The sequence below is a fragment of the Chiloscyllium plagiosum genome, unplaced genomic scaffold, assembly GCF_037043375.1.
Source record: "Chiloscyllium plagiosum isolate Xiang-an unplaced genomic scaffold, Cpla_swu_hap1 HiC_scaffold_11, whole genome shotgun sequence".
Classification (NCBI taxonomy): domain Eukaryota; kingdom Metazoa; phylum Chordata; class Chondrichthyes; order Orectolobiformes; family Hemiscylliidae; genus Chiloscyllium; species Chiloscyllium plagiosum.
In genome coordinates this window covers 79,641,157-79,666,446 of record NW_028270149.1, presented here as the reverse complement: position 1 = coordinate 79,666,446, position 25,290 = coordinate 79,641,157, and the positions used below count along the sequence as shown (strand labels likewise).

General features: G+C 43.2%; 1 protein-coding gene across 1 annotated transcript in view; it reads left to right on the top strand.

Annotated features, from left to right (window-relative positions):
* The first annotated feature begins 24,885 nt into the window (after window positions 1-24,885).
* LOC122547866 (sodium- and chloride-dependent neutral and basic amino acid transporter B(0+)-like) overlaps window positions 24,886-25,290 on the top strand; it is an 83,901-nt gene continuing 83,496 nt past the window's right edge. Inside the window, exon 1 of the mRNA XM_087991809.1 lies at window positions 24,886-25,144. Coding sequence (XP_087847935.1) covers window positions 25,073-25,144 — 72 coding nt within the window. The 5' untranslated portion in view covers window positions 24,886-25,072. The remainder of the gene's footprint in view (window positions 25,145-25,290) is intronic.

The following is a 25,290-nucleotide window of genomic DNA, read 5'->3' as shown; positions in this document are numbered from 1 at the left end:
ACGGAAACAGACCCTTTGGTCCAACTCGTCCATGTCGACCAGACATCCCAACCTAATCTAGTACCATTTCCCAGCACTTGGCCCATATCCCTCTAAACCCGTCCTATTCATATACCCATCCTGTTCTTTTCTGAGAGGGTGATAGGTGGAATCCAAATCAACAAGTTGGAATGCCATGCTTCTAGGAATTTTCGTGCATGTTTCTGTTTTGCTTGTCCTAGAATGGATGTGTTGTTCCAGTCAAGTGTTATCCTTCCTCATCTGTATGTAAGGATACTAGTGATAGTGGATGTGGCTAGTTGATGTTCATGTATCCTGGATGCTACTTTTCTGCCTGTTTGTCCAATGTAGTGTTTGTTACAGTCCTTGCATGGTATTTTGTAAATGACATTAGTTTTGCTTGTTGTCTGTATAGGGTCTGTCAAGTTCATTAGCCGCTGCTTTACTGTGTTAGTGGGCTTGTGGCTATCATGATGCCAAGAGGTCTGAGTAGTCTGGCAGTTATTTCTGAGATGTCTTTGATGTAGGGGAGAGTGGCTAGAGTTTCTGGATGCATTGTGTCCACGTTTGGATTTGTTGCTGAGAAATCAACAGACTGTGTTCATTGGGTAGGCGAAAGTGAGGACTGCAAATGCTGGAGATCAGAGTCTAGATTAGAGTGGTGCTGGAAAAGCACAGCAGGTCAGGCAGCATCCGAGGAGCAGGAAAATCAATGTTTCGGGGCTGATGAAGGGCTTTTGCCTGAAACATCGATTTTCCTGCTCCTCAGATGCTGCCTGACCTGCTGTGCTTTTCTAGCACCATTCTAATCTAGACTGTGTTAATTGAATACCAGTTCTTTTTGAATGCGTTGCATAGGTGATTTTCCTCTCCTCTGCATAATTCCTCTGTGCTGCAGTGCATGGTGGCTTCTTGAAATAATGTCCTAATGTGGTTTCGTTTGTGGGTATTGGGATGATTGCTTCTGTAGTTCAGTATTTGGTCTATATGTGTTGTTTTCCCGTAGACACTGGTTTGAAGTTCCCCGTTGACGTTCGCTCTACTGTGACATCTAGGAATGGCAGTTTGTTGTGGTTTTCCTCCTCTTTTGTGAATTTCATGCCTGTAAGGATGTTATTGACAGTCTTGAAGGTTTCCTCTAATTTGTTTTGTTTAGTGATGACAAAGGTGTCATCCACGTAGCGGACCCCAGGTTTGGGTTGGATTGTTGGCGGAGTTGTTTGTTCGAGTCTTTGCATTACTGCTTCTGGTAAGATTACTGATCTCGGAGATCCCATGGGTGTTCTGTTGGTTTGTCTGTTGGGTTTGGCATTGAAAGTGAAGTGGGTGATAAAGTTGGTGATGTCTGATGTATGTGTCTTTGGTTCTTCTAATAGTATAGTCAGTATTTCTTTGGCCTGGTTAATGTTGATGATGTGAACAGGGCTGTTACATCAAAGGAGCCCATTACTTCATCCTCTTCTATCTTGATGTCTTAGATGGTGTTCAGGAATTCTTGGGTGGAATGAATTGAATGGTGTGATTCTTCTACTATCTGTTTTAGACTTTGGTGTAGTTTCTTGGCTAATCTGTACACTGGTGTTACAGGTAGCGAGACTATGGGTCTGAGGGGAGCTCCTGGTTTATGAATTTTGGGTAATCTGTAGAAACGTGGCGTGTTGGATATATATACTTTTTTTTAGTGCCCTTTATGTGTTCTTTTCTCTATTTTACTATAATGATATAACACAGCACATGTGACACATTCAGTGTGAGACACTGACAATTCCTGGAGTGGTCGACAGAAATAGACAGAAGATGATCCTAAGAGAAGTATCTTTGGATCAAGGTAGGGGGAGATATTAGCCAGCGGCTGCAAGAAAAGAGAGTGAAAGAGAGGGATACAAGCTGCCAAAATGCTGCAGAAAAATACTGAATGCAAAATTGTTGACACTTAGGAAGATGTCTTTGAGGAGAAAGTGAGGTCTGCAGATGCTGGAGATCAGAGCTGAAAATGTGTTGCTGGAAAAGCGCAGCAGTCAGGCAGCATCCAGGGAACAGGAGAATCGACGTTTCGGGCATAAGCCCTTCTTCAGGATTCCTGAAGAAGGGCTTATGCCCGAAACGTCGATTCTCCTGTTCCCTGGATGCTGCCTGACCTGCTGCGCTTTTCCAGCAACACATTTTCAGCACTTAGGAAGAAGTGGCTTGTGAACTAAAATAGCCTGTGTCCAGATACTGGTGTGAGCTGCTTGAAACCAGTTTATATCAAGTTTCTTGGAAAGATGAAGTAATATCAAAGAAGATGAAGTAATGCAAACCCCTTATTTGGACAAGCTGCCCAAGATGGTGGGCCAGAGCCAATAAGGTAAAGCAAATGAGCCTGACCCAATGGCGCAGAGACAGACATTTAGAAAGGAAAGGAATAAGAAGATGACTCTTGGACATGGAGCCAGTGGAAAATCCAGAGATTGACCATCACAGAAGTGAACCCTACATCAAGAATACAGTGACAACATTGAGAGAGAGGCAGGGAAAGAAGCACCTGGCCAGCGTCAGCCCTTGTCGTCATCAGCAGCTATCCTGCTTGGGTATTAGCTTTTATATTTTGTGACTACTCAAGGAGTATCAGAGGACCCTAGTTGTGTGCACAAATACGTTCTAACTTTTGGTTTATGCCAACAAATGTATAAGCTACACACATGTTGTGTAACTACATTAACAAAGTGACTTGTGAGTTATGAGAGAATTGACTCTTGTCCTCTCTGTACAAGCCAATAACCGGAGCTGGCGATCACTGGGCTCCAATAAGCAGCAGAGGACTCACACACACCATCAACACAGCTCAGATACACTCAGCTCAGTGAGACCAACAAGGAAAGGCAGTGACTTATGACCTAATGAGTCACACATCACAAATGAGCAAGGAGGGTGTTGGACAGAAGGACAGTAGTGGAGGGCCCCTATTGCAAGGTCTCGGCCTTTCTAGGCTCTGCTCAGTCACTGTAGATGCAGAAACCCATGTGAAGTTCTGACTACTATTCTGGCCATATTATACACCAGAGAGAGATTGAAAGAGTTCATCCCTGAAATGATTGGTGTGATGTCTCAGTCCTTAACACTGATGGATGGAGAGTTAATCTGCATGGAACATTGAAGACAACAGGTAACTGATGGTACAAAAACAAATTGCTGGAAAAGCTCAGCAGCTCCAGCAGCACCTGGGAAGAGAAACCAGAGTTAATGTTTTGGGTCCGGTGACCCTTCCTCAGAACTAATGGGAATGAAGAAAATGCCGTTTTTTTAATGTAGAAGATAGGGTGATAGGAGAGGGTAAGAAGTAAACGGTAGGTAGGGCAGGAGCCCAAGGAGAGAGAATAACAGTTGGATAGACAAAGGAGTGGACAATGATCTGGCTCGGAGGATGAATAACTGTTAATGGAGACCGTTAGTGGCTAATAATGGCTGATGTGTAATAGCAGACTTCGTGATAACAAGGCCTGATATGTGTAGTTGAGGGTTATTGAACTTGATATTGAGTTCAGAAAGTTGCAGGGTCCAAAAGCAGAAAATAAGGTGTTGTTCTTCCAGCTTACGCTGAGCTTTGTTGGAGCATTGCAGCAAGTCTGAGACAAAGATATTGGCTAGGGACAAGGTCTTGTGTCAAAGTGGCAGGCAACTGGAAGCTCAGGGTCATGTTTGCAGGGATAATGTAGACATTCTGCCAAGCGTTCACCCAGTCTACGCTTCGTTTCCCCAGTGTAGTAGAGACAATTTTGTGAGCAGCGGATGCAGTAGACTAGATTGTGAGAGGTGCAGGTAAAGTGCTGCTTCACCTGGAAGGTAAGTTTGGGCCCTTGGATACTGAGGAGGTAAATGGGCAGGTGTTACACCTTTGGCAGTTGCAGGGAAAGGGGCCATGGGGCTGTGGGAGGGTGTTGGGAGTGAAGGAAGAGCGGACCAGGTTATCCTGGAGGAAATGGTCTCTCTGGAAGGTGGCCAAGGGTACGGCAATATGTGTCTGGTAGTGGCATCTCGCTGGAGATGGCAGAAATGGTGCTGATGATCTGATAGGATGGTAGGTAAGGACAAGGGGATCCTTCTTGCTATTGTGGGAGGGGAAGAGGGGGGTGAGGTTGGGATTGCAGGAGATGGATCAGACGCAGTTGAGGGCCTTGTCAACAATAGTGCTGGGGAATCCTTGGTTCAGCAAGAAGGTGGACATTTCTGAGGCTCCCTTGTCAAAGTTGGCCTCATTGGAACATATGCGATGGAGATAGAGGAATTAGGAAAATGGAATAGAGTTTTTACAGGAAGCAGAGTGCAAGGATGTTTGTTGTGGATGAGTGTGGAAGTAGGTGAGCTTATAGTCGATATTAGTGGCCAGTCTATCACTGGAAATAGAAAGCGAAATGTCAAGAAAGGGAAGGGAGGAGTCAGAGGTGGACCAGGTGAAACTGAGTGTGGGCTGGAAATTGAAAACAAAATTGATAAACCATTCCGGTTCTAGATGAGAGAGGGAAGCAGCACCAATGACATCATTGATATATTGAAGAAAAAGTTATGGGTGGGGGCTACAATAGGAGTGGAACAAGGAATGTTCTATTTACCCCTCAGAGTGACAGGCATAACTGGAGCCCATGTGCCTACCCATGGCCACCCCTCTGACCGGAAGAAAATGAGAGGAATGAAAAGAGAAGTTGTTTAGGGTGAGGATGAGCTTGCCCAGGCAGAGGAGGATGAGGACAGTTCAGGTTTTTGTTCCAGGAAGAAGCAGAGAGCCCTGAGACTATCCTGATGGGGAATAGACGTGTACAGGGATTGCATGTCCATGGCGAAGAGGAGGTGGCTGGAGCTTGCAAATTTGGAATTCCTCTTGAAGCATCAGAGGAATCGCAAATGTTAAATACACAGGGCCTGGACCAGGAGAGAAAAGACCAAATCAAGGTAGGAAGAAATGAGTTCTGTCTGGTAGGAGCAGTTCTGTTTGTAGATTTTCAGACGGAAGTAGAAATAAGCTATGTGGGTTTAGATTACTGTCAGCTTGGAGGGGGTGGGGGGGGGGCAGAGAGAGATCACCAAATGAAATGAGGTTACTGATCATAGATGATACAATGGCCTGATGTTCCATGGTGGGGTCATTAGTCCAAGGGGAGATAGGAGGGGGTATCTGAGAGACTGCACTCCACCCCTGCAATGTAGAGACCAGTATCCCCGACTACAACAGCACCACCCTGATCAGCAGGCTTAATAACAAAGTCAGGGTTGGATCTGAGTGCACAGAGTGCAGTCAGTTCAGGAACAGACAGGTTTAAATGGGTGAGGGGTGCAGAGAAATTGAGGTGAGCAATGTCTCAACGAACAGATCGAGTACAGGCAGAAGACCAGAGAGAGGGAGAGTGTTGGAGCTGGGCAAAGGAATCTGTGGGATGGGAAGAGGACTCTTGTCCAAAGAAATGGGCACGGAGGCAAAGATGACGGAAGAAGAGTTCAACATCATGTCTTGCCTGAAATTCATTAAGGTGGGGACACTGAGACCTTTGCTGAGTACAGAACATTCAACATTGGACAGCGGATCATTGAGAATATGTTGGTTCCCACCAATGATCTGAACACTCAGATTCTAACCTTGAAGAAATGAGAGATACCTTAACTTTGGTGTTGAACATCACAAGAAACTGCAGCAAAAAGCTCTCTAGCTTTTGGCTAAAAAGAAATGCCAGTGGGTCACAAAGAAAAGCAGTATGAGGGTTAAAAATGAATGTCTGCTCCAGAGATCGGAGCTCTAATCCTTCTGGGCTATGATAGTGAACATGACTGAAGGTAGAAAAGATTAGGAAGGTGGCATTAGGAAGATAGTGAACTGCTGAGTGGCATATCACAAAAAGATAGTGCTGAGTTCCAGTATTCATCATCTACATGAAACTAAATGAAATGAGATTAGGGACTGTAGCTGATACAATAGCCTGACATTCCATGGTGGGGTCATGGTCCGGGGAAGATAGGAGGAGGTATTAAATTCATCATCATTAATCCTTGGTCGCAACAGACCACACTCATTTCCATCCATTAGAAAGAGAGAGAGAGATAATTTTCTTACTTAAATTTTGTGCACTACCACAAGACCAGCACATCCAATGAAGCAGGATCTCCACAAATGGACGATAGGAATTGATTCCATGCCATTGGCACCATTTTGTATCACCTCCTAGCCGTGGCAGTAAACCAAATCCCTGATAAAATCCATGGAAGATACTAAATAGGAGGTTAGTTGTCTCCAGGGAGCCACTGTAACCTACCAAAGGAGGCAGAGCCTATCAGAAGATAGTTATCTCCGTGACTGATAAGCTCATTATGGATAACCACAAAATAGTACAGAGTAGAAGGAAACAAGTGTTTCATGAAACAGCTAAAAGATGAAACAGAAAGGGATTTGGTTGATTATCAAGTTTCTGTCATCATTCTCCTTATGAAAATGTTGACTCCATTTCCTGCTTTCACTGATGTTAGCACAGAGTTCAGTTCCATTATTAACTCCTCCAAATGGAAAGCAATCCAAACCCACATGCAGCAAGACCTGAACAATGTTGAAGAAATGCTTGATGAGTAACAAATATTGTTTGTGGCACACAATTTCCAGGCAATTCATGTGATGATTCTGCAGCTTTAAAAGCTGTATTTTTTTCTTGATTTCATTGAGACACAGATTGGGGGACAGGTGTCGAGATTCAGAAGATAAACAAAGCCTTGTTTTTTTTTAAGTTGGAACTAAAGAAGCAGCCTGAATGGGTGTGGTCGAACTCCCATAGAACCAGGGTTATTAGTTTAGCTTTTAGCAGTTGCTGTTGGAAGCTTGAAGAAGGGAAAGCTATTTTCTCCCTCTCGTGGTAACAAAAGCTTGGATTCTCTTTGTGCAATGGGAGTTGCATGTGAGACAATCTGTTTTCTAAATTTGCTTTTTGCCAAGGGTGTATTTGTGGGATGTTACTGTATTGGAACAGTTAATTAGGAATAGTTACTGTATCAGCTGTATCTAATCTGTTAAATCTTCCAATACAATTGTTTCAATTCCTTCTTTCTTTTGTTGTATTTTAACTATATTGTAAATCTGTTAGTTTGACCAATTGAATGGAACACATCACCTTACATTTAACTTTAAAGTCAGAAAACATTCTGGTTTAGACTATCTTCTGAATATTTTGAGGGGGTTTGGTCATAACAATGAGCACTCCATGTCCAAATAACCATCTTCACTTGGCGTACAGCAGTATTACCATTGATGAGTCCCCACATTCAAAACTCGCAGCTGGATATTCTGCTACATGGTTCATCTGCTGACACCTCAGCAGATGAACCACGTTTCTCCTGTGGGGGAAACGCCAAATGCTTGAGTGGATATAGCTCCAACAGCATTGAAGTAACTTGACAGTGTCCAGGCCTAAACAGATTCCCTAAGTTGCTAACCATGCACTCCCTGCAGTATCCACATATCAGGGTTGCAGTACGTACTATCGCTGGGAAGTGGTGCAGAAGCTGAGCGAGGTTTTTATGAGCATAGAACCCAAATCAAACCATAATCTTTATCACCTAAATCACAGAATCGCTACAATGTGGAAGGAGGCCATTTGGGCTATAGAGTTCAAACCAACCTTTTGAAGAGCATTCCATCCATACCCTTCCCGTCCCTGTTACGCTGCATTTCCCATGGCTAATCCATCTAATTTGTACATCCTGGATGCTATGGGCAATTTAGTATGGCCATCCACCTAACCTGCACATCTTTGAACTATGGGAGAAACCAGAGCAACCAGAGGAAACCCATGCAGACATGGGGAGAATGTGCAAACTCCACACAGACAGTGGCCTGATGGTGGAATTGAACCTGGATCCCTGGTGCTGTGAGGCAGCAATGCTAACCACTGAGCCACTTTGCCCCCTAAGTGTTCAAGTGCATCGAAAAACCAGCACTTCTCAATCATACAACAACTTTGACATGCATCAACATTTTTCATATTTTCTGGGCTAAAATTTTGTAGTTCCCTATATTCACATTAGAATAGAAGGAATTGTAGCAAGCATAGGCTATTCAGCCCTTCAAGCTCGTCCAGTATTCAATATGCTTATGGCTCATCATCTACCCTAACACCCAAACGGAAAACAAATTGTAAAAATTTAACCTCTTCTGAAAGAAGAAATTCTTCCTCATTTTTGACATAAATGGCTTGCCACTTTTTCTGAAACTGTGTCGCTTGGTTTGAGACCCCCCCCCCCCCATCTACAGGGGAAGCATCCTTCCAACATTTTATCAGTTGATTCTTAAGAAGTTTGAATGAGGTCACTATTCATTCTCCTCAAAAAAGAACAGAGAGGAATTCCAGAGAGTAAAGACCCTTTAATCTTTAATTGTAGGACACTCACGGGAATTAGTTTGTGAACCTTTTTTGCACTCCCTCTACAGCAAGTATATCTTTAGGTCAGTAAGGAGATGAAAACTATGCACAATTCTCAAGGTGTAGTTTCACCAAGATTCTATACAGTTACAGTCAGACACCTTTACTCCTTTACTAAAATCCTCTCGTAATAGAAGTCTTCTTAATTGCTTGTAGTCTCTACATGTTAAAATTCAGTGTCTGGTGAACAAAGGAAACCAATTCTTTGAAATTCAACACTTCCCAATTTTTCACCCATTAAAGAAATACTCTGCATTTCTGTTTTTCCAACGCAAGTACATAGTATCACACTTCTCCACACTGTATTCCATCTGACAATTCTTTGCCCACTCACTTAGCCTCTCCAAAACCAACAAGCATCTTTGCACTTTCCTCATAACTCACACTTACATTCAAATAAAAGCATTAACTGTGGATACTGGAAATCTTAAAAGATAGAATGCTGAGGAAACTCAGCACGTCTGGCAGCATCGATGCAGTGAGAGATGGAGTCAACAGTTTGAGTTCGATATGACTCTTGCTCCAACCTGAGAATGAACCATTTGTACATAATTTCTGTTTCCTGCCCATTAACCAGTTCATAATCTGTGAATACATACCTCTTTAGATTTTTGTTTACTCACCTTGCGTGTGGAACCTTGTCAAAAACTAAATATACAAGATCTATTGGTCCTTTCCATCTAACCACACACCTCCATCTTCCCCATCCCACCCAGAAAAAATCTGCTAAGCTACTTCAAAAAATTAAACACTTTTTAAACATGATCCCTTTTTTCATAAATTCCCACGAGTGCTTATGTTATCAGGTCTGTAGTTCCTTGTTTTTGGTCCTTGCTTTTGTAAATAGTGAGGTTACATTGTCAACTTTTAATCTACAGTAGCCATTCCAAAGGATGTAGAATTTTTAATTATGACCACTAATGCTTTCATTATCTCTACATCCACCTCTGTTAACATTCTGGGATCATCACAGAATCCCTACAGTGCGGAAACAGGTCATTCAGCCCATCAAGTCCAGACCAACCCTCCAAAGTCCAACTTTATGTCTCTTGCTAGGGCATTCTAATGTTCTATTCACCCATTCTTAATCTTTTCCTTATTCATCATTTGCTGAATTCCAAAATGTTTCCAATTCATAGGCTTACAAACTATTTTGGATACTTTATACAGTTGTTCCTTTGATTTAATACAATCACCAATTTCTTTTCTTAGTCACTGTTAACCAATTTCCTTACTGAATATTTGTTAAAAGTATATATTTTTGGTTAAAACTATATTGAAGCTCACTAAATGTCAGCTATTGTTATAATATGATACAATTACACCTATAATGCACTGTTCTGACTATGGCTGGAAGAGTGAACTGTTGCTATAGTCCCCCACTACATGGATCATAATGTAAAATGACATACTTCCCCAGTAATGAGTTTTTAGAAGATTTGTAGCTCAGGTTGAGGTTTGCTCGCTGAGCTGGAAGGTTCATTTCCAGACATTTCATCACCCTACTAGGTAACGTCTTCAGTGGGCCTCCAGGTGAAGCACTGTTCATGATTCCTGCTTTCTATTTATATGTTTGGGTTTCTTTGGGTTGGTGATGTCATTTCCTGTTCATTTTCTCAGGGGGTGGTAGATATAATCTAACTCAATGTGTTTGATGATAGAGTTCTGGTTGGAATGCCATGCTTCTAGGAATTCTCGTGCGTGTCTCTGTTTGGCTTGTCCTAGGATTGGATGTGTTGTCCCAGTCAAAGTGGTGTCCTTCCTTATCTGTATGTAAGGATACTAGTGAGAGAGGGTCATGTTGTTTTGTGGCTAATTGATGTTCATGTATCCTGGAGGCTAGTTTTCTGCATGTTTGTCCAGTGTAGTGAGTGTTTGTTACAGTTCTTGCACAGTATTTTGTACAGACATTAGTTTTGCTTCTTGTCTGTGTAGGGTCTATACAAGGCAAAAGCGAGGACTGTAGATGCTGGAAATCAGAGTCTAGATTAGAGTGGTGCTGGAAAAGCACAGCATGTCAGGCAGCATCTGAGGAGCAGGAAAATTGACGTTTCAGGCAAAAACCCTTCATCAGGAATGAGGCCTCATTCAATTTTCCTGCTCCTCGGATGCTGCCTGACCTGCTGCGCTTTTCCAGCACCACTCTAATCTAAGGTCTATACAGGATAGGAGCAGAATTTATCCAAGTATTGGGCTCCCTACCCTAACTGAAAATCTGGCCCACAAAAGAGATTAATGCAACCAGAGTTGATTCTAGAGTTAAACAGAAAACCTCAGTGAATTTTATCACAGATTTTTGAAATTTTTTTTCAATGGGATGTGGACATTGTCGGCTAGGCCAGTGTTTATTGTCCATCCCCAATTGCCTGAAGGCCTGTGAAGAGTCAACCACATTGCTGCAGTTCTGGAGTTACAGGTAGGCCACCAGGTAAACATGGCAGATTTCCATCCCTAAAGGGTATTAGTGAACCAGAGTTATTTTGTAAATGACAATCAACGGTGGTTGGTCATTGTTAGGCGAGTGTTTTAGTCCGGACTTTAATTGAATATCACCCTGGAGTTCTCAATGACTAGCTCTCTGACATCTCCACCAATGTTTTTATTGCCATAGAGACTCATACTCACCAAAAATCCTTCTGAGCAAAAGTGTTTCCGTTAAGAGTCATTGAGTCATCATTGTCAACAGCAACAATTTGATTACAGATAGTCAACATGGTTCCATCAAGGGCAGTTCATGTCTCACAAACCTCACTGAGTTTTTTGAGAAGGTGACCAAGCATGTGGATGCAGGTAGGGCAATTGACATGGTGTACATGGACTTCAGTAAAGCCTTTGATAAGGTTCTACATGGTAGGCTGATGGAGAAAATGCAGGGGCATGGGATTGAGTGTGATTTAGCAGTTTGGATTAGAAGCTGACCTTCTATAAGTAGGCAGCGAGTGATGATTGAGAGAAATTATTCAGCCTGAAGTCGGTTACGAGTGATGTGCCACAAGAGTCTGTTTTGGGACCACTGCTGTTTGTCATTTTTATAAATGACATGGACGCAGGAATTGGTGGATGGATGAGTAAGTTTACAGGTGACACTAAAGTCGTTGGAGTAGTGGACAGTGAGGAAGAATGTTGCAGGTTGCAGAGGGATTTGGATAAATTGCAGAATTGGGCTGAGAGGCGGCAAATGGAGTTCAGTGCAGATATATGTGAGGTGATTCACTTTGGAAGAATAACAGGAAGGCAGAATACTGGATCAATGGAAAGATTCTTCGTAGTGTGGATGTGCAGAGGGATCTTGGAATCCATGTACCTAGATCCCTGAAAGTTGCCACCCAGGTTGATAGGGCTGTTAAGAAGCCATATGGTGTTTTAGGTTTTATTGGGAGAGGGACTGAGTTCCAGAGGTGTAATGTCATGCTGCAACTGTACAAAACGCTAGTGTGGCCGCACTTGGAATATTGTGTACGGTTCTGGTCACCACATTACAGGAAGGATGTGGAAGCATTGGAAAAGGTGCAGAGGAGATTTACCAGGATGTTGCCTGGTCTGGAGGGAAGGTCTTATGAGGAAAGACTGAGAGACTTGGGTCTGTTTTCATTGGAGAGAATAAGGGTAAAAGGGGATTTAATAGAGGCATACAAGATGATCAGAGGATTAGATAGGGTAGACAGTGAAAGTCTTTTTCTTAGGATGATGATGTCAGCTTGTATGAGGGGGCATAGCTATAAATTGAGGGGTGATAGATTTAAGACAGATGTCAGAGGAAGGTTCTTTACTCAGAGTGGTCAAGGTGTGGAATGGCCTGCCTGTCAATTTAGTTAACTCAGCCACATTAGGGACATATAAACAATCCTTAGATAAGCACATGGATGATGGGGATGGGCTTAGATTAGTTCACAGTTCGGCGCAACATCGAGGGCCAAAGGGCCTATTCTGTGCTGTATTGTTCTCTGTTCTGTTTTCTATGTTCTAAGAGTGTATTAAATCCAAATGCACGTCAAAACAATGCTACATGAGCTTGGAAGGTGCAGAAGCAACAATTTATCACATAAACGCCAAAAGAACTGCAGGTAATATAAATGAGAAACAAGAACTGAAATTGCTGGAAAAGCTCAGCAGGTCTGGTGGTGTCTGTGAAATAAATTCACAGTTAACATTTTGGATCAAGCAACCGTTCCTCAGAACTGATGGTAGCTAGGAAAATGACAGTTTATTTGCAGAAGGTAGGGTGGGGAGTGCATGTAAGGAGAAAATTAGAGGTGGCTTAGACTCAAAGATAGAAGAACAGTTGCACAGACAAGGGGGTGGATAATGAGCTGGCTTGAAGGGTGAATAGCTGTTATTGGAGACTCTTAGCGGCTAACAATGGGTTATGTGTAATAGTAGACTACATGAGAACAAGGCCTGGTGTTGGGGGATTAGGCTCAGGACATGGGAGACATTTCATCACGACTGTGACAATACAGCTCTGCAAGAGAAACAAGACAGAACACACCGCTAAAAGGCACAGTATCATCACAGAGTTTAGAAGAATTAGAGATGACCTTATTGAAACATAAGGTTCTTAGAGGACTTGACAGGTTTGATGAGAGATGTTTCCCCTGTGGGACAGTTTCGGACCAGAGGACATAATAAGTGGGTACACATTTAAAACAGAGACAAGGAGGAAATTTTTCCACCGATGGAATCTTTTGAATTCTTTAGTGCAGAGATGTGTAATTTAATATATTCAAGGTTAATATATTCAAGGTTAATTTAATATATTCATTTAATATATTCAGGTTTGAGACAGAAAGATGTTGAATAAGGAAGCGAAACAAGGGTTATGGGGAAAAGATAGGAAAGTGGATTTGAGGATTATCAGGTCAACTGTAATCTCACTAAATTGTGGAGTAGACTCAATAAGCAAAACTGGTTACTTCTATTCCTATCTCGTACACTCATCTTAACACTCTATTTGAAAGAATTAGGAATTAAATATATGGATAGTATGAGAATTTTTGACATAAAAGTTACCATTCAGTAAAATCGACAAGCAAGTTGCATTCTTCTAAGAATAAAAAGACCAGATATAGCAATGGTCAACTTCTTTCACAGTTGTGTGGAATAGTGTATACAGATTATATGTACCCAAAATCCACTATCCTGGAGATCCTTGTGATGACAACTTTGCAATAGAGTATGATTCCAGTTCAAATAAGTAACACCACAACCTGATTAAGCAATGCTATGCCTTGTTACCTTATTACCTGATTGGATCTGAACAAACAGATTGACCAATATGGCTATTAATTAGCCCTAGCCAAAATAAATTCAGAACGATTCATTGGAAATTGAACATGCAACATTATTATAAGGGGAAAGCATTCTTATTTAAGATGGGATAATGATTAGGGATTGTCTATAATTGATCAATTACTAGCTTCCATACTAGTATTAAATTATGCAAAACCCCCAAAAAATAGACATTTTAGCATAACCCAAACAATTAAATTCATTAAAGAGAGATTTTGATATTGATTACCTTCATTTCAAACCCTAATGAGTTTCACACTCTGGGAGATTAAGGTTCTGTTACTTTTATGTTAGATTAATATCATTATTTTATTTTAAAACCTTGTATTTATATCTATAGGGTTGTAAGTATGGGTTATTTTTCTTTTCAAGATATCATTTAGCTTTGCTGTTTATATGCTTTCTATATGTAGTGACTGTAATGAAGTCAGCCAGGAGAACCTCTTATAATATGAGTTCCCTGATTGGACCAGACTAACAGTCCCAATCAGGGAGCCCTGGCTGACAAATATAACCAGGAGTGTCAGAGGTTCTGTTCACTCTGAGAGCTGGCTCTGAAGGATAAATGTCAAGGTTTCTCAACACATAAATAAAGGATGGCTTTGTGATGGGGTAGCAGGCTCTGGAACTATTTCAATGGTGATGAGAGTGTGACGAATGATGTATCCATGCTAAAGCACCGACTACCTGAAGCCCAACTGGATTTTAAACAGGCATTTTATATTGGATTTTAAATTGGCTTTATCGTTGGAAAATGTGGCAAGTGGAGCATACGACTTGCAGGGTATTATGATGGAAGTGGACACCCTCACCAGTCTGACTGAGCTTGGGGAACACTGCTTGAGTGAAGGCAATTACATAGCCTCACTCAGGATATATCCAGAACAGAGGGACTGCAGGTCAGCCCAAACGAAATCTAAGCTTCAGCCAAATGATTAACATTTTCTTCAGGATCCAGGCCAGCAAGCCATTGTTGTTGCTGCCAGTATGTGGACTTAAGACGGCAAAAGAGTCCCATTGGACCTAAATAGAAGAAGAGAATTCATAGGTCGGTCTCGAAGAGAGTGAACACCCTGAAAAGTCCACCTCCATCTGGTTTGGAACAGTTAAATTGGTCAGCAACACCCAAATCAGAACCAATCAAAATAAGCATCTGGTTAAATAGTCACCTGTTGCTAATACAGGCCGATACTGTCGTGGCTGTTTCAGTGATTGCAGAAGCAGTCTTTAATAAAATTCACTCTGGCCTCCAATCCTTCAGCTTGCATAAGACCTTGGCTGACTGAGAACATATCCCAGAAAACCTTACAAATGAAGGGGACAACTTTGTTTCCAGTCTCTTATGAGTCCAGTTACCACTGATTTGATTTGACCCCCAGCTTGATGGGGCACACTTGGTTGAGAAAGATTCATCCAAATTGGCTAAACATTTTTTGATTAGAAAATGGCTGCCTGACTGAAGTCCTAATTAAATACCCGAAAGTCTTTCTCAGTCTAGGGACTACCAAAGGAGCCAAGGCTACCTTACATGTTGACCAGGATGCAATTCCATGATTCTGTAAGGCCCACCCAGTGCCGATTGCCTGACATGTGAAAGCAAATGTTGAAATCAAGAGGCTGGAAAACAAAGGAATCATCAAACTAGTCTAGTTTGTGGAATGGGCAGCACTGGTTGTACTGATTGTGAAGCTCAATCGGTTGTTTCGCTTTTGTGGGGACTTTAAATGAATGGTAAACAGCTTTTCACAGGTGGATAAATATGCAATTCCTCGCAAAAAGAATTTATACACAAATCTGGCAGGAGTCTGTTCTTCATGACAGTGGAAATGAGCCATGTGTACCTGCAATTGCGGTTAAATGAGAATTCCCAGAAGAATGCCAGAATTAATATCCATTAATACCAATACACGAGACTGCCAGTTGGGTTATCATCACCTTATGCAATTTTTCATCAGATAGTGGAGAACATATTACAAAGTGTGCTCCAGTTCACCATTTATCTCGATAACGTGCTAATAACAGGGAAGACCAATAACAAGCACTTAGAGATGTTGGATATCGTCCTTAGACATTTCTCCCAGGTGGATATATGCCTTAGAAGGTGAAAGTGTATGTTGTAGGCACCCCAATTGACCAATTACCACCAGCAGCACCTCCACATTTGTGGGAGTGACCGGTAAATCCTGCACTTGATTGCATGTCAACTATGCAGGTCCTTTCATGGGCTCAATGTTCTGTCATTATGGATGCCCACTCAGAAGAGCTGGACATGCATGGAGTTCTTCGTCAAACACATGGTTGACAATAGAAAAATTGCATGCATCTTTTGCAATACACAGACTCCTGGAAGCGTTGGTCACAGATATCAGGCCATCATTTACCAGCAGGGAATTTGAATATTTCCTTAAGTCGAATGGCATTCGACATTTAGGGAAAACTCCATACTATCTATCATCCAATGGTCTGGCAGAAAGAGCAGTCCAAACTTTGAAGGTAGACTTAAAGAAACGGCCAATAGCTTCATGAGATACCAAACTGTCCCGCTTTGTATTTGATTATATGACCACCCCTCGTACAATTACAGGATAGCCCCAGCGGAGCTGCTAATAGGGAGAAGACTCCGTGAAATCTGACCTTCCCACATCTGGAGGGGGAGGATGAAACAGCATCAAAAACCTCAATGCCAGATGTATAACTCCTCTAAGCAAGAGGGATAGTTTACTTCTGGGGACAATGTTTGGCGGAAACCATGGGAATGGCTCTGCATGGTTGATGAGAGGTCGGGTCCAGTGATGTATAAAGTTCATGTCGGTGCAATGGTCCTGAACAAGCACATGGACCATATGAAAACTGCAAAATCTCCAATGTGTTGGAGCAAAACTTGCCTGACACCTCGACTGCCTTTCTGACTGTTCCAGAAGCTGAAGACCCTCCCTCTCCGTCTCGTGTTAAAGATAACTTGGAATCTGAAAGGGTCACAGCTGATGTCAATGTCTCAATGTCTTTGTTGCCTGAAGAGGAGACTGATTTCTTCCTGAGATGCTCTGGGCACAAGTGACAAGTTACTGTGTGTTACATGCTGCCAGTATCAGAGGCAGAGTTGGAGTCTGAGACGGTGTCATAAAGATGACTGTATCGGTGCTACCTCGTGCTCCTACGAGGAGGTTGAACAGTTCATCCACTTTACTAACACCTTCCACCCCGACCTCAAATTTACCTGGACTGTCTCAGACTCCTCCCTCCCCTTCCAAGACCTCTCATCTCTATCTCGGACGACCGACTCAACACAGATGTATACTATAAACCGACTGACTCCCACAGCTACCTAGATTACACCTCTTCCCACCATGCCCCCTGTAAAAACGCCATCCCATATTCCCAGTTCCTTCGTTTCCGCCGCATCTGCTCCCAGGAGGACCAATTCCAACACTGAACAACCCAGATGACCTCCTTCTTCAAAGACCGCAATTTCCCCTCGGATGTGGTGGACGATGCTCTCCACCGCATCTCCTCCACTTCCTGCTCCTCTGCCCTTGAACCCCGCCCCTCCAATCACCACCAGGACAGAACCCCACTATTCCTCACCTACCACCCCACCAACCTCCAGATACATCGAATCATCCTTCGTCATTTCCGCCACCTCCAAACAGACCCCACCACAAGGATATATTTCCCACCCCACCCCTATTAGTGTTCCAGAAAGACCACTCCCTCCACGACTCCCTTGTCAGATCCACATCCCCCACCAACCCAACCTCCACTCCTGGCACTTTCCCCTGCAACCGCAAAAAATGCAAAACTTGCGCCCACACCTCCCCCCTCACTTCCCTCCAAGGCCCCAAGGGATCCTTCAATATCCATCAGAAATTCACCTGCACCTCCACACACATCATTTACTGCATCCGCTGCACCCAATGTGGCCTCCTATACATTGGGGAGACAGGCCGCCTACTTGCAGAACGTTTCAGAAAACACCTCTGGGATACCCACACCAACCAACCCAACTGCCCCATGGCTGAACACTTTAACTCCTCCTCCCACTCCGCCAAGGACATGCAGGTGCTTGGCCTCCTCCATCGCCAGACCATGGCAACATGACGCCTGGAGGAAGAGCGACTCATCTTCCGCCTAGGCACCCTCCAGCAACAGGGGATGAATGTGGATTTCTCCAGCTTCCTCATTTCCCCTCCTCCCACCTTTTCTCAGTCCCAGCCCTCAGACTCAGCACCGCCTTCTTGTCCTGCTATCTTCTTCCTGTCCTCTCCGCCCCCACCCTCTCTCTGGCCTATCACCCTCACCTTAACCTCCTTCCACCTATCCCATTCCCCTCGCCCCTCCCTCCTCCCTACCTTTTATCTTAGCCTGCTTGGCACACCCTCCTCATTCCTGAAGAAGGGCTTATGCCCGAAACGTCGATTCTCCTTCTCCTTTGATGCTGTCTGACCTGCTGTGCTTTTCCAGCAACACATTTTTGAGATCTCTATGCAATGCCATATTATAGAGAATGGTGCAATAGAAATAGTGGGGCCTAAGGTTTGGGGCAAACCACCATAAAAACCAGTAAAAGTCGAAACAAGAATGTACTTAGCCTAACACATATGATAGCACAGTCTAAGTAAATTTTGATGTGTTGTAACTGATCTGTTTAGTGCAATCCTTCAGAATCTTCAACTTTACTCCTCACTGGCATCTATACCTGCTGGCTGCACTACATTCTATCCAGTCCTCTGATCTGATCCACTGCACACGTCAAATCTCGGAATGAAACCTGCCTTGATAAATCAAGGGCTCAATCTTAATTTCTTTCACTGAGTGTCAGTTTTGTCAAGTTTTTCGGGGGTTTCACATCATGATGCTTGGGGATGTCTACCACCTTATTTTACAAAACACACCTGAAGTATTACCTACCCCACCCTTTGATGCCTCTCTCACACATTCTAGCACAATCAGACCACATACCAATTCCAAAAGAGCTTACCACTTCCTGGATATCTCAGAATTGACCAACATCTGTGGTGATGCACCATCTTTAAAAAGATATCATGCACCCAGACAAGAGCTGTCAGTCTGGAGCTGTCCTGCATGGTACCTGGCATTGGCCCTGGACATAGCAGACAATGGAAAATTGGTGCCTCTCTTTGTGGGCAGGGACATGGAAGTACTGCTGATGGAGATGAGGTGATGCCGAGGCAGGATGTCCTTTTCTCCCAGGCTAACAGAAGACAGCATTCTACTCGAATCTTCTCATTGATACCTTACACTCACTCTATCTCTGCTACTGTACCTACCATTTCCTGTAACATCTTCCCCATTCAGCCTCATCCTTGCTAACATCAGACTGTGACTAACCCTGAATCTCTTCTGCACAGCCAAGACATCCCCTCAGGATATTTCCACACATGCACCGAAAGTAACAGTGTGCCACCCACCTTTCTCTCCCTCACCCACTATGTGCAGTTTCTTGACCATGACCACCCTGAGCAACTGACTGACTGTATCCAAGCCCTTGTACTGGTAACTGTTTACAGTTGGTTACCATAGTAATTAGTCACTGAAACACATTCACATAGAATATAGAACAGTACAGCACAGTATAAGCCCTTCAACCCTCGATGTTGTGCCGACCTTTTATTCTACTTAAAGATCGAACTAACCTACATTCCTTTTATTTCACTATCATTCATGTGCCTATCCAAGAGTTGTTTAAATGTCCCCAGTATATCTGACTCTACTACCACTGCTGGCAGTGCATTCCACACACCCACCATCCTCTGTGTAAAGAACCTACCTCTGACATCAACCTAAAACCTTCCTCCAGTCACCTTAAAATTATACCCCCTTGTGATAGCCATTTCCGTCCTGGGATAAAGTCTCTGGCTATCCACTCTATGTCTCTTATCATCTTGTATACCTCTATTAAGTCACCTCTCATCCCTCTTTGCTCCAGTGAGAAAAGCCCTAGCTCACTCAATCTTTCTTCTTAAGACATGCCTTCCAGTCCAGCCACATCCTAGTAAATCTTATCTGCACCCTCTCTAGAACTTCCACATCTTTCCTCTAATGAGGTGACCAGAACTGAACACAACATTCCAAGTGTGGGCTAACCAGGACTCTATAGAGCTGCAGCATAACCTCACAGCTCTTAAAACCAATCCCCCTGCTAATGAAATCCTACACACCATATGCCTTCTTAATAACCCTATCAACTTGGGTGGCAACTTTGAGGGATCTATGGATGTGGACTCCAAGATCCCTTGGTTCCTCCACACTGCCAAGAATCTGGCCTTTAACCCTGTAATCTGCATTCAAATTTGACCTTCCAGAATGAATCACTTTGCACTTTTCCAGATTGAACTCCATCTGCCACTTCTCAGCCCAGTTCTGCATCCTGTCAATGTTCAGCTACAACCTATAACAGCCCTCCACACTATCCACAACTCAACCAACCTTCATGTCATCAGCAGACTTACTAACCCACCCTTCCACTTCCTCATCCATTTATAAAAAATCACAAAGAGTAGAGGTCCCAGAACAGATCCCTGTGGAACACCACTGGTCACCGAGCTCCAGGCTGAATACTTTCCAACTGCCACCACCCTCTGTCTTCTATAAGCCAGCCACTTCTGTATCCAGACAGCCAGATTTCCATGTATCCCTTGCTTCCTTACTTTCTTAATGAGGCTACCATGGGGAACCTAACCAAAAACAAATGCCTTGCTAAAATCCATGTACTCCACCCACTGCTCTACTTTCAATGTATTTTGTCACATCCTTAAAGAATTCAATAAGGTTTTTGAGACATGACCTGTCCCTCACAAAGAGCAGGTTAATCGATGTTTCGGGCAAAAGCCCTTCATCAGGAATTCCTGAAGGGCTTTTGCCCGAAACGTCAATTTTCCTGCTCCTCGGATGCTGCCTGACCTGCAGTGCTTTTCCAGCACCACTCTGATCTGGACCCTGATCTCCAGCATCTGCAGTCCTCATTTTTGCCTGTTCGTCACAAGGTCATGCTATCCAACTACGGTTTTCCAAGTAATCACACATCCTGTCTCTCAGAATCCTCTCCAATACTGAGTCTACAGATATTTCTTAACATCTAAACGTATTTGTTCAACAAAAATAGACAAAAAAGCTCTTAATACAAACAACAAAGCCGTTTCAAACTGCTCCTCAATACTGTCATTTTACTGTTAGTCAATTCCAGTGAAATTTCACTCTTATCTCAACACTTTAATTATTTAAATTTACAGATTGCTCCCAGCTTCTTGTCCTCAGACTGCAGTAACATCTTGACATGCTTTTCCAAGTCCACTAACGTAAACATCTCAGATCCCTTCACGAGGAAACGCACGAGCCTGTTGAACACGTGATGGTGACGCAGAGTCCAGTCCTCCACGCACCGTGACACCTAGTGCCGGGGAGGAGACTCACGTAACAGCGAAGGGAGTTCACTTTATAAAATAATGATTCTGAGATGCTGGTGTTGGACTGGGGTGTACAAAGTTAAAAATCACACAACTCCAGGTTATAGTCCAACAGGTTTAATTGGAAGCACACTAGCTTTCGGAGCGACGCTCCTTCATCAGGTGATTGTGGAGGGTTCGATCGTAACACAGAATTTATAGCAAAAATTTGCAGTGTGACGTAACTGAAATTATACATTGAAGAATTGATTGTTTGTGAAGCCTTTCATCTGTTAGAATACAGTGATAGTTTCACTTCTTTCATGTGTAAATCACAAAACCCTTTTTTTAAAGTTGCATTCTCGGGTTAGCTGTTAACAATGGTGATAGCTAGACAATGTGTTGAAGGTGTTAGCCTCCTGTGTTCTCTGTCTATGACCTGATGTTTAGATTGATTCCAATCTAAAAAGTGAAATAACAGAGTTTTACATAAAATCATGCAGTTTTTGAGCTCAGAGTTCAACATGAATCTATGTGGTTTTTGAGCAAAGTACAATGTAACTTTGTACCAAAAAAATTCACCACACACAATATATATGTGTGCACGTGGGTCTTTGTCTGTCTGTGTGTGTGTCTGTCTGGGGTGGGGGTTGCCATTATCCTGGGCTACCATCTATTTCCCAAGTGGAGGAGACTAACTTGATGAGGGTATATGCACACTTAGTTCCAGAGATGGCCTGGACGGATGGCTTTCGATACGCTGGCATGAATGTGCAACAGTACATACATCTAGCACATTAATTATGAACCCACTGTTCCCCACCCCAGCCACAGAGCAAACAGGTTCCACAATGTAGCCCCCTCAGACACTCCAGTTCCTCATCACCGATGCATCAGATCTTGCTTCATGAGGTAGTTGGCAGACAGCAGGAGGGAGGTTTGGACAATGGAACGTTGAAATATATTTTATGTATCACAAACATGAATCAGATGAATAAAACGCAAGGGGACAAAGGAGCAACCAGAATTTGAGCTGTTTTGAGAGGATGTGAGGGAGAATGGAGAGTCACTGTGAGAGAGATTGCAATAGGATTACGGTCAGAGTTGGTTGCTCAGATAGGGATGTGAGAAGTGTCCATTGCTCACAGTGTGGTCTCCTTTACATCCGCAAGACAGAACACCAATTCACGGAGCACTCTGAGACACACGTGACGAGCAACCCCACCACCTTTTGCTGACCATTTAAACTCCCCCTTCCACTCCACCAAGGACATGCAAGTCCTGGACCTCCTCCACCCCCAAATCTAAGCCACCTACGACTGGAGGAAGAATGCCTCATTTTCCGACTTGGAATACTTCAACCACATGGCATCAGTGTCAACTTCACTAGTTTCCAAATCTCCCTTCCCTCTACCTCATCCCAGATTCAACCCTCCAACTCGGCACCGCCCTGTTGAACTGTGCCACCTGTCCATCATCCTTCCCACCTGTCCGCTCCTCCCTCCCCACTGCCCTAACACAATCACCTCCCCCCCCCACCTGCATCCACCTGTCGCCTTCCCAGCTAACTTTCCCTCAGCCCACCCCCACCCTCCTATTTATCTCTCAGCCCCTTCCCCACACCCCAAACCACATTCCTGATGAAGAGACCCAAAACATTGACTCTCTTGCTCCTTGGATGCTGCCTGGCCTGCTGTGCTTTTCCAGCACTACACATTTCAACTCTGACTCTCCAGCATCTGCAGTCCTCATTTTCTCTCTCCCCTGAACAGCTATGTTGGTCAGAGGAGGAATGTACAAGAAAAGGTTTGGGAAGGCAGAGTGAAGGGCTTTGTAATTCAATGTGCTTCCTGCTAATCTCTCCTGCCTGGAGCAGCCCTTTTCATCTTCTTTTAACTCTTTTCATCAGATATATGTGTTAATAGGTCATACTTATTGCCCATTTCAAAATGAATGTCAGTTAAGAGCCCAGAACATTGCTGTGTTTCTGGAGTCACATGTAATCTTTTCTTTATTCATTCACAGGATGAGGGCATCGCTGACCAGGCTGCATTTATTGCCCATCCCGAATTGGCCGGAGGGCAATTAAGAGTCAACCACACTACTGTGGTTGGGAGTCACATGTGGGCCAGACTAGGTCAGGATGGCAGTTTCCTTCCCTAAAGGACATTAGTGAATTGGATGAGTTTTTCCAACAATCAACATTGGATTCATGGTCATCATTAAATTCCAGATATATTTTGAATTCAAATTCCACCATCTGCCATTATAGGATTCGACCCCAGGTCCTCAGAATGTTATCTGACTCTCTGAAATAACACTCCAGCAATAATACCACTAGGTCATCGCCTCCCAATCATGGCTAATGTCCTTTCCTAAAGGACATTTGGGAAGTAGATCGTGGTTGCCTCATCGCAATTCGGCTCGCTTTCTTTTCCATATTTTAACAAATTGAATTTGATGTTTCATTAATGGCCATGGTGGGATGCAAAGATACATCCTCTGGAACATAAGCATGAGGGTTGTGTCTTATCAGCCTGAAGAAGGGCCTGTGCCCGAAACGTCGAATCTCCTGTTCCCTGGATGCTGCCTGACCTGCTGTGCTGTTCCAGCAATAAAGTTTCAACTCTTATATGCCCCAGTCACATAAGTTCGACAGCACCGCCTGATGTGGCCAGGAGTGAGGACCCACACTCCTGCAGTGAACCCCAATCACTTGAGGTCAAGCTTACTTGTTCCCTGGGCCTATCCTTCTCCTACCGTTTATCAGGATTAGAGATTCCCTGTAGTCCTGACAGCCTCACAGCATGACATTCAGGACTGCTTGTGAACAAAGATTTTCTCCATACTTCAGTACCTGTGACAATTCAGGCCCATCAAAACACACATGCAATTCTTCAATTCTGGTCCTTGTCGGGTCCTTTTAGGTAGTTTCTGACTGCCATGGGTTGCTCCTACTCCAATTAATCAGTGAAAGTCATGTTATGGCACGGAGGTTAACCCTTCTGTTAATTAAACCAAAGCTCACCTCAACACATAATCTGTTAAAATATGAGTGACAGAGAACTCCCAAATTCCACGATTTAAAGAAAATAACATCAATTTATTTTATTTACTCTAAAAGTGAACCTTAAACAACTATTCACAATTCTAAGACCCCACTTTTCTCAACTGATTGTTATCTGCCTCCAACTCTATAACAATATGCTGTTTCAATAAAACATTTCTAAAATTACATCACCTTAATTTCAAAAATGACACAGCTACTGTCATCTTCTGTGACTTCCCTCTTCTGGCTACTGAATCCCCTGGGTTGTCTTCTTTCTTTTTATTGCGAGTACATTTTGTATGCAAAAGTACCTTTGATCGAGAGTGTTTCCTAATTTCTTAGAGAGCAAAATGTTCGATCTCCAGGCTTTTCTGTCTGGATGGCAGTTGTTCTCTCTTAAAGGTACAGTGCACGCCTTCAACTTCACAACAGTCAGGAAACCCCAAAGGCTGATATATGTATTGTGGCTGGGTTAAAAGGCGACAGACAAATGTGGTGCTGAAGCTTCTCAATTCCCAGTATACTATCAGTACTGTTAACCGTGAAGGGATCTAAAAGTTAATTATTGCAATTTAAGCCCAACAAAATAAATAGTCAAACGGTAGCTAAGCATTAGACATTAAAAAAAAATCCAATTATTTCAGGATGGTTCAAAATTCCATGGACTGATTGCTGCAGCTGCAAAGTTCTGTCCCATTTTAAAAATGAAACAAAAATGTAAATGCACTTTGACACTGAGTGTTCTGAAATTGATACACATTAGTAGCCTTGGACCAACAGATTCACCTGTTCCTAGACTGTGCCAGGAGTCACTCCTTTAGTCAGACTATTGTAGCAGTTCGAGTTTTCAAACTGGAATTCTACATCATCAGTAAACAGAAGAATCTTTCATCATTCACCGCATGGACATACGACAGTTGGCTGTGTCAAGGTTCTTACAACTTTACCATCTAATATACCGTTCAGAGGACACTGTGAGTACCTGATCAAAACGTGCATGTAAACTCAGGCAAAATGGCTGATGATTTTGATTATTGTGAAGTGCAGAGTCTCTCTGTGTTGTTCACGGGGTTTCCAAACGAGCAACTGGTTGCTGTTAAATAGAGATCTACACAGAGGG